This window comes from Daphnia pulicaria, chromosome 4 (genome assembly GCF_021234035.1).
Source record: "Daphnia pulicaria isolate SC F1-1A chromosome 4, SC_F0-13Bv2, whole genome shotgun sequence".
Classification (NCBI taxonomy): Eukaryota; Metazoa; Arthropoda; class Branchiopoda; order Diplostraca; family Daphniidae; genus Daphnia; species Daphnia pulicaria.
The window spans coordinates 4,170,192-4,179,970 of record NC_060916.1 but is presented as its reverse complement, the minus strand read 5'-3'; the positions used below and the strand labels follow the sequence as shown (position 1 = coordinate 4,179,970).

Sequence of the window (9,779 nt, the reverse complement as noted above, 5' to 3'; positions counted from 1 at the left end):
GTGCTGACGTAATATTATTATAACCGAGAGAAATAATTTTGATATTTTGTGTTTGATGCAGGTGACGCCAGCAACGCCAGCATCGGCAGCGGTGACGGCACGGGCGAAGATGACGACGATTCCAACAGCAAGAAGAACCAGAAGAAACGCGGCATCTTCCCCAAAGTGGCCACCAACATCCTCAGGGCGTGGCTCTTCCAGCATTTAACAGTAAGACTCTTCTTTCTTCTTTAACTTTTCCATCTCTCTATCGGCCGTTTTGGGTTTTGTTTTTCTTTTCAACCGGCTGTTGTACGTGCGTACAGATCCCAATCGCTCGGAATGATGACTGTTATAGACCGGTTGGAAAAAAAAATAAAGAAACGCCATTACGGCGTCTACATATAATACGAGCTACATCGTTATACTTTGGCCCCCACAACTAATCATAATAATCACGCCGTAATGGTTCTCTCTCTCTCTTCTTCTTCTTTTTATTCTTTTGTCGAGATATTTTGATGGGGCCAACGTATTACTTCACAAAAAAAAAATAGAGGGGCCCTATGGTTTATTTTATTTTATTTTTCTTTAAGTTGCCAGTTATTATACGACAGACTCCGAGAGTTGTTGTCTCGATGCGGCTAAAGTGGCCGCGCGCGAAACAAGTGATTTATGGAGAGAACGTGCCGGTGACTTGAATATCTGTTTTGTTTTCGTGTACGGCATTCTTTTTTTGTTTCTTTCTCCTAGAGGCACGCGAAAGAGAACAAGAGAAAAATTAACGAAAAAAAATTGTTGGGAAAAGAAAAAGGGGGAAAAATAGTGGTGTAGAAAAGATGACAAGAAGTGGGTGGACCTGTCAAAAAAGAAAAGAAAAGAAAAAAAAAAGTCCAGTGGAAATGATAAGGTTCGACTCGTGTTATGTTAAAAGCTCTCGGCGGCTCAATTTTTATTATTTATCATTTGTTTTTTTAAACAACCGCGCGCTCTAGACCTTTTATTTAATTTATTATTTTTTCTTCGATATTTGTATCGAACTGGTTGTATTCGCTAGCACGGAATCTCTTAGTGGCAATATAAGAAAAGAGCTAAAGGGAATTTTTTTTTCTCTCTCTCAAACTATCTAATGAGAAGTCGGCATTTTGGGCGACAGGGTTCCCCCATCTGACAGCCCTATTTATATTGACATCCAACAGTGTGTGTGTGTGTGTGTCTCTTGTGCGTCCTTCTCATTAGACTAATTGCTCCGGCTCGTTTAGATATGCTAGATTGAGCGACAGACAAGACAGTGAAGCGACTCACACACACACAAGACACACAAGACACACACACAAAAAGGGCTAGTTTGCTTTTCTTTTGACGTGGCGGGCGGGGGGGGGAGAATTTCTTCTTTTTTTCCCGTCACCACTTTGCGTATAACATGTACTACACTCAAAGTCGTTGATTGACTTTGCGCTAAAATATCAAAACCCAAAATATAAAATATCAGAACCCAACAAGAACGAAAAACAAGGAAAATTTTTTTTTTCTTTTTTTTTTTTTTCTTTATTAGTGAGAGAGAACTTGGTTATTGATATAAAAGAAACGAGGAAGACAAAAGCAGAAACGAGAAAAAAACAATGGGGCAGACATGAGAAAAGAAACGAGAGACATGACATGAGTAATGATGAGAGTGGTGGGGTGAATATGGAAAGGTGGGCGCGCGCGCTTCTCCCGTTCGCTCACGGCTGACTGGATCGCAGTAGATGGGGAGAAAATATGTTGTTTTTAGGGGGAAATTGGCGAGAGAGGAGGGGTGAGGACACGTTTCTTCCATCCACCCATAAATTGCTCCGCTTCGTTCAAAAATTCGAAGACTGGGAATTGGCGTTGGAGCCTCTTCCCGTTCCATTAGTGGCTGCTGTAAAAAAAATTAAATTAATAAAGTTTTTTTTTAAATCAAAATCAAAATTTACCTCAGCGATCGGAGTGGTTTGTGCAAGGGTTTCACAGCCACTCGCACCGGTAAATCATTTTGCTGCGGCGGCAGCGGCTGCATTTCCTCTTCGTCCGCTTGTGGATTTAGTGAGGGATTTCGTGGGGAACGACGACGACGACAACGACAACAACCACAGGCAAAACTCCATCCTTTCTGTAGCCACTTCCAGCAAAATTTTTTTGTATGGCCAACCAAAGCGAGCGCAGCAACAGCCAAAATCCAGTAGAGGAGTTGACTTGGACTTGAATGGTCCACAATGGCATTGAATGCCTTTTCAGCGGCACCAATGAAAATTTTTTGCATTTTTTCATCAAAGTCCTCCTCTACTTTGGTCAAATTGCCTGTAGAATAGAATTAGAAAATTTAGAAAATTTTAGAACTACATAGACTTTGTATTTGCAGTTAAACAAATATTCCAACATTCTGCAAAAATCCGCTCACAGACTCTTAGGTAAAAATCAATTGGCCTATTTTCTAGATATAGCAAGAGAAGTCTAAAAAAAAACTAACGGGGAGAGAATGTCATGAATAAAGAAAAGAAAAATCTCGCAGCACTTAAAGAACTAAGCTAACAAGTGCTAACAAGTGGAAAGCCCCAACTGTCAATGACGAAGAAAAAACAAAAATTTTGAAAAAAAATGAATTCTGTTTTAGAGAAAAGAAAATCGTTGACTGTTTTAAGGTCAAATACTCTAACAGAAGATGACTTGTCGATTCATCGTCATGAAAAAGAAACATTTCCTCCGGTTGTTATCATTGCCGGCGCTGCTGGATCGGGTCAAGTCCAGTATTTTGTCGCATTACTACGAAGAAATTAAAGAAAAGGACCCAAATCATTGGGTGATTATTATCAATTTCACGGATCACGCCAAAGACTTTTTGAAATTAAACTCGTATGAAGTGAATCTATCCACCACTATTGAAAGTCTTATAAACTTATCCATCGTCGTCGGCAACAGTCGGTTTGGTCGTTCAATGTTGAGGCTTCGTCTAAATTTAGGTGAACGGATTACAATTTTGTTCGACGATTGATTGATGATAAGAGAAAATCGAGTCTCTACCGTCATTACAAATAGGAACAAAAATTTGAATAGGAGTAGACTAGAGCCACTTGTTGAATCCCACATCGAAAGTTAAGAAAAGGAGATGGTGGGTCAAACGGGGGGCCCCCCAGTTATTTTTCTCTATTTTTTTGAGGAGTAGTAAACTAGTAACTTACTGATGTTAGCGTAGACGGACGAAATTAGGCTGGAGAGAAATAACGTCAGGGCTGGCAGCAAAAAAGCCATCTTGAACTCGCTGGTAACCGTTGAAGAGTTGATACGAATCAATTGTAGCTGACTCACTGACTGTCAACTTGTGGCTCAGGTTAGTGATTAAAGCCTTGGTCCAGTACTCTAGTGGTCGAGAGTTCGACTCTTATTTGAAACAAGAAGGAAATGAAATTTTAACAAAAATAATCTTATATCTTGTAAATTTCACGCTAAATATATGTTGAGTGTGATTAAAAGAGGGAAGGGAGGGAAAAACGAATATTAAAAAAAAAAAATTCTGTACAAAATGCAAATTATTCGTTTGAAATCTGGCAACAAGAGCAGACGAATGTTGCATATCAAAAGTCAAAACTTAGTATCACTAAAGGTGTGTTATTGAATTTTTTAATGTTGAATAGTGAAATAGTTGAAGAACTTATGGAGCAGCAATGGCTGAAAATTGTGAATTATGAGAACTGTAATTTGCTACCATCTACTATACCTCACATCTCCAAAATCAGCAGTGAGCTATAGGTTGATTAACTCGTAATCAATTTTATTGTACTTGTTTGAACATTTTTTACATTTACAGGTTTGTCTGGTGAATATTGGCATTTACATACGTACATACGACCTATTTTATATTCCTATACTCAACTACCTCGAGACAGCAGCACAAAACTGAAAAATGTCTTTCATGAAGGCCGTTTTGCTGCGCTTTGTATTAAGGTGTAATTTAATTTCTACTGTTAATTATAGTCAACTTTTTAACTTTATCATTCTATTTAGATTCCAAATGGAAATGTTACATCAAGAAGTGGAGGAGAAGATGGAAATTATGCTGACACATATTGTCCACCATCGCGGCTGCTGCCCATATTACCACTCGTGAAGCTCAGTCAAGTGACCACTTTCTCTTCGTTGATAAGCTTATTGTTGACATTGCAAAATCCGTATTGTTTTAGACGTTCATGGATTGGTTCAGCGTTATTGAAAACAAAAGCAATTCAAAATGGAAACTAGAATTGGACCCTTTTCTCCTATTTCAGGATCGTTGGTGTCTTGTTCAACTCTATTACCGTTCGAGAAACGTCTACGCTGAAGGAATATTTATCATCGCTGGACAAACTAGCGCCCCGGTTGCGGTCGACCAACATTCCTTTCCCCGAAGTATATACAACGATTTGGTCAAATCTTGTTGTCAAATCTCACACGGTTTTGATGTATCTCTCACAGATTCATTGGATGTTTAAGAAGATTTGGAATACGACTTCTGCAGTGTGCTCGTCGGATAAAAAATTCAAACAACAAATCGCTAGGTCTGCTTATCGAGAAGACTTGTAAGAGGCCATTATCTGATTGAAATTCGCCCATTCATTTGGTAGGGCCACAGTACATTGCAAATAATTATGAAAATTCATGTTAAGTATAACAACAATTCCCATCGTTGTAGGACAACAAGATAAGGAACGACAAATTAAAGTACGGACGATGCCATCACTTTACTGGCAGCTTGCTACATGCATCTTAACCTGTCAGAGTATTGGCTTCGAATTATCGAAATTTTGGATTTTGGAGGTAAATTGAAGCGTCAGAAATTAATACATTTTATTCACACCAATTATCACAAATGTATTCTAGATGACACTGTTGAGAACTTGGAGCTAAGGTTGCAAACACTACTAGTTAGTGGAAAGGACATCCATTCGATTAAGCAGTAACTTTCGAAATACTTGGCTCTCCGATATAGAGAAGATGGCATTGGTCAAATATCAGTGAAATTGGCTGCCGATCAAGTATATTGTTTGTAATACTTACTTGAAATTTATTCACCCATTTGTTCTTCTCTTAGTTGTTTTGTTTGATCGAAAAGCAAAAAGGTATCACTTTCCTCATGCAGCTACTCCGCGAAATCCCCTGGAAAGATGATGAGATAATGACCGACAGAACTAAAAGTGATTGGAAAACTGAATGGCCCCATGTCGAAAGCATCAAGTGGATTTGTGCTAAATACGCCACACGTTATTTCATGGCTGAAGATCATACTGACGACCTGTTTAAACTTCTTTGTGATATTCAGCACTGGAACGACGAAAATGGTAAATTAGTGTTTCTGAAAGTTATTCTTTTCTTAATTCTTTCTTTCTTAATTTGCACATTTCAGTGAACAGTGAGTTGATTTACGCGATATTGTATCTGTCTGAGGGTGAGGCTTTAAGACTAATTAACGACGAAGGTAATGTGGAGGCTTCCTTGCGTTGGTATGAAATAATCGTTCGATTTGCCAATCGCCATGGTACGTATTACTTGGAATCTTCTTTTTTTTTTTTGGTTTTGCATTAATTGATTTATTAATTTCAGGAATCGATTCTACGGTTATATGGAACGCGATGACTTGTTTGTTACAACTTCCTCTTGATACAGGATATCAAAGGGCTGAAAAGCTGTCAACTCTGATTCCGGAATATGACTCATGGGCTGATCAGGATCCCCTTTGTATTCGATTGCAAATGGCACTAAGAGCTCAAAACTACGATAAAGCGCTACAGATCACTGCGGATTTAGGTACTTTTTTGAACGGTTTTCTTAATTCTTTATTACATTACTCCACAGTTACTTAATTTTAAAACAGATAATCTGGGAGAAAATAATGATTGGGATAAAATCCAACGAGCTATAAGTCGTAGCGCGTCAATTGCTCGGGACAACGGGTTTTATATTCCCATGCTCAACTACCTCGAGACAGCAGCACAAAACTGCAAAATTTCGTTTATGAAGGTCATATTGCTACGCTTTGTATTAAGGTGTAATTGGATTTCTACTGTTATTTATAGTCAACTTTTTAACTTTATCATTCTATTTAGATTCCAAATGGAAATGTTAAATAAAGAAGTGGAGGAGAAGAAGGAAATTATGTTGACGAACATATTGTCCACCATCGCTGCTGTCTATATTACCACGCGTGAAGCTCAGTCAAGTGATTCCCTTTCTCGTTGGTAAGCTTATTGTTGACATTGCGAAATCCGTATTGTTTTAGACGTGTTGAACGCTTTATTGATTTAATCACTTATTTTATTTTTCTTCTTTCAACAAGAAATAAGGATTTGGTTCGCCCGAACATCCTGGAATTTGGGGCGTATCGGAAACAAACAATCTGCTTATTTTCGTCATCATCTGTTTAAGCTGTCGGGCCAGCTTTTTGCTTTGGTTTGTTTCAAAAGATTATCACCAAACAAATCCAAGACAATTTTTCATTTTAAATCTCGACAGGAAACATGTTGGATGAAAGAGATGAAAACTGCGATGGTCAGAGCGATTGAGGCCACCTTTGACTTTGGTCCCAATCACAAACGAATCTCCTACGTGCGTATTCTAGAGTCCGCCCTTGATGCCGTGATGTCGTGAATGAATTTTACCAACATGCTAAGGGTTCGGAGCACGTCCAGCTAATCCAATTGATGGAAATTCACGCACTGGTGATGATTCAATTCTATTTCGATTTTTTTTTTCTCTTTCCTATTTCAACACATTTGTGTTTGTTTCTTTTGTCTAGTGTGGGTTGGCAAAAGACTGGCAAAAAGTTGAAAAACTGTGTCACAGCTATTTTGACGATAAAGATGTCAATCCCAAACATGACGCTGACTTCTTTCTTAGTCTGGCCTCGATCATAATCAGTACCAAAGATGCCAAGATCTGTGAAGTCGTCACGAGTGAGTGCACAGATTACATATTCGAGAGGGAAAAATTGTCCGCACAGCAGCAAACGCGTTTGACGAGTTAAGCTGCTACGAGCCTGGAAAAGGCGATCGATCTGTCAACGTCATCAGGAACTCTCCCCTCCTCGAAGATAATTCCCCTTTGTCAATGGTATGCATACCATATTTTTAATTTTTTAATTTCATTTTGTCACGTTGGAATTTTGCATCCGATTCAAGTCGCCGATTCAAGTCGCGTTTCTAATTATTCATCTCAGCGTTATTGAAAAAAAAAGCAATTCAAAATTAAAACTAGAATTGGACCCTTTTCTCCTATTTCAGGATCGTTGGTGTCTTGTTCAACTCTATTACCGTTCGAGAAACGTCTACGCTGAAGGAATATTTATCATCGCTGGACAAACTAGCGCCCCGGTTGCGGTCGACCAACATTCCTTTCCCCGAAGTATATACAACGATTTGGTCAAATCTTGTTGTCAAATCTCACACGGTTTTGATGTATCTATCTCTCACAGATTCATTGGATGTTTAAGAAGATTTTATTTTATTTTTTATATCTTATTAGATTTTATAACTTATTTTTCTTCTTTCTTTCTTTCTTTTCTTTTTTTCTCCCCTCATGCAACATAAACTGATTTGATTCTTTTGCCATCCAATGTTGACTCATTCCTATGCGGAACTATTTCAAAATGATCTCGAGTTCACGGCGGGAGAAGATCTTCTAGAGACTCCGGTAGACATTTTTCACGAGAACTCTATGCCCTATCATCGTGCAACTCGGATTCGAGCAGTCGAGATAACATTAATGTACATTTTCCCTTCTATTTACAGTAACACAGAATCTGTGGGGAGAGAAATCTATAGTTGGAACTAATCAGCATGGGTATAGTCCTGAACGCGCCAGATTCAAATCCGTCCGTACAATTCTTATAATAGCGCAGAGTTCTGGGAACATACAAGATTTGCAATTGATTAGGAAAAGAAAGTATTGATATTTAAAAAAAAATAAAAGGCTGGCAGGTGTCTGCCGTGTTCAATACCCATAATCGACACGCGTCTATAAAAATTTGTTTTGCTGTGTAACATCAAATATTTTAAATGTCGGGTATCAAAAAAGCTGCCGACTGAATTTTTTTGTTGGTCTTTTTCCCTTTTTTGGTTTTCCATCCGCTTCTTCTTCTTTTCTTTTTTGTTGCTTAGCTTCAGGGACACATTTTTATTAGCCACCTGACAATTTCTCAATCTTCTTTCTTCTTCCTCCTTGTATTTTTTTCGTTTTCTTATCTCTTTTGTAAACTCGGCGTTCGGCGTCGGCGAGAAGAAGGAGAAGAAGAGTCTTTTTTATTTACCCTCGGCTGGAGTGATGTGCTTGCACTAAAAATGAACGAGAGAGAGGGGGACGGACGGACGGACGGCCGCTGGCTGCGTGTTTTTCCAACCCCATACGAATTTTTTTGCCAGAGAGTCCCTTCGGGTGTCGGGGCTCTTCAACACTTGTACACACATGTACTCGTTTTTAATAACTTGTGTTTTAAAGGGGAAACGTCAATTATAATAGTAACGAAATTCTCCATTTAAACCAAAACAGTGCTGATGCTGTAATATTCAAATGATTTAGTCGTTGCTGCAGTCATAACGGTCAGTTATAGTCGATTGATTGTCATCCATCTCGGATCTTATAGACACTGATGGAACCAACACATTTAGACATTTGGCTGGGATGGATATTTTAGCTGGGCGACGAGGAGGAAGCTAAGGAAAAAAGCAAAAGAGGGAGACATAGAATGCGGATTGTGTTGATGGGTTGGTTGGCTTGAATTCAGCTCCCAGGTGATCGGATTACCAGAAGCTTTTTTCCCTCTTGTCTCTTACTCTCAACTCGAGTCTCTACTATAAATGTGGCAGGCCAGCAGCTAAATAAACAGATGCCTCGGCTGTACGTACGGTATGTTGGGATGCGCATTTCATCTACACAACACTCTATATATGCATATACACTGTTGAAATATAAGCTGGCCCGTTCACTCACACATGGCGAACGCATGAAAAATCTTCTTCCTCCTCCTCCATCAATTGTTTTTCCCTCCAAAAATCTGTTTTTCAGCTTGGCCAAAAAAGCCTCAAGTCAAATGGAGACTTTCCGTTAGCGATGTTGGAAAGCGTCATCTTGAGCTGACGAAGATGACGACTACTACTACTACTACGAGGCCGTATACATCGTCTATAGTATACACCGGTTGGCATTGATGGCCCTCTACCCCGTCAGCTTTTATGGACTGGCCGTGGCATTGTAAACAGTCAATTTATTCCGGAAGCCACTGAAAGATATAAACCTACACTTAAAAAAAATTAATACGAAAGTTGAAATACTTTAGTGCCTGTTTAGTGTATGAAACGAGAGATAGAAATAGAAGAGGCCCAGGTAAAGAGAGAAGAAAAGCAGAGAGAAAATATTGCAATGAGAAAAGAAAAAGAAAAAAACGAAATGAAGAAGAGAGGAAGGAAAAAGGGCTGATTGGGTATTGGTGGAGTTGCGAGGGGGAAACGGTTGTTGTTTTTTAGTATCTGCGCATAAATCCGGCAGAGTTGCAGAGAGGGAGAGAGAGAGAAGCGATCCGGGAATTACAGAGATGTAGTTCTGCGGGCACCAATGAATTTGTTCGCTTCGTTAACAAATTCGAAGGCCGTGGGAATTGGCGTTGGAGCCTCTTCCCGTTCCGTCAGTGGCTGCTGGACAAAAAATTAAATTAAAACAGTTTTTTTTATTAAATCAAAATGAAAATTTACCTCAGCGATTGGAGCCAATTGTTCCGGATGACGTTCAATGCGCGGCGGCAAGGGAGGCGGAACCACGTC

At 39.2% G+C, this 9,779-nt stretch overlaps 1 protein-coding gene across 4 annotated transcripts; it reads left to right on the top strand.

Annotated features, from left to right (window-relative positions):
- The first annotated feature begins 3,562 nt into the window (after positions 1-3,562).
- Positions 3,563-8,161, top strand: LOC124337982. 4 transcript variants are annotated; one of them, XR_006917599.1, is made up of 13 exons: positions 4,264-4,380; positions 4,447-4,591; positions 4,664-4,788; positions 4,852-5,006; positions 5,063-5,309; positions 5,375-5,506; positions 5,572-5,775; positions 5,843-6,014; positions 6,075-6,206; positions 6,305-6,417; positions 6,481-6,686; positions 6,764-7,077; positions 7,248-7,484. XR_006917599.1 is itself a non-coding variant. In XM_046792013.1 (6 exons), exons 1-6 carry the CDS (start codon positions 3,619-3,621, stop codon positions 7,556-7,558), a joined length of 546 nt encoding a protein of 181 aa, XP_046647969.1. In that variant the 5' UTR covers positions 3,563-3,618; the 3' UTR covers positions 7,559-8,161. The 4 variants fall into 4 exon arrangements, 2 of the variants coding, with proteins under 2 accessions (XP_046647969.1, XP_046647970.1); XM_046792013.1 differs by lacking the exons at positions 4,264-4,380; positions 4,447-4,591; positions 4,664-4,788; ... (6 more) ...; positions 6,305-6,417; positions 6,481-6,686 and adding exons at positions 3,563-3,733; positions 3,803-3,939; positions 4,000-4,030 and having other exon boundaries at positions 7,056-7,077; positions 7,248-7,368; positions 7,439-8,161; XM_046792014.1 differs by lacking the exons at positions 4,264-4,380; positions 4,447-4,591; positions 4,664-4,788; ... (6 more) ...; positions 6,305-6,417; positions 6,481-6,686 and adding exons at positions 3,574-3,733; positions 3,803-3,939; positions 4,000-4,030 and having other exon boundaries at positions 7,056-7,077.
- The last annotated feature ends 1,618 nt before the right edge of the window (positions 8,162-9,779 follow it).

Coding starts and splice junctions, on each gene's coding strand:
- LOC124337982 (XM_046792013.1), top strand. CDS start 3,619: ATGTTGAATAGTGAAATAGTTGAAGAACTTATGGAGCAGCAATGGCTG. Junction 3,734..3,802: donor TCACATCTCCAAAATCAGCA/GTGAGCTATAGG, acceptor TTACATTTACAG/GTTTGTCTGGTGAATATTGG. Junction 7,078..7,247: donor ATAATTCCCCTTTGTCAATG/GTATGCATACCA, acceptor CTCCTATTTCAG/GATCGTTGGTGTCTTGTTCA.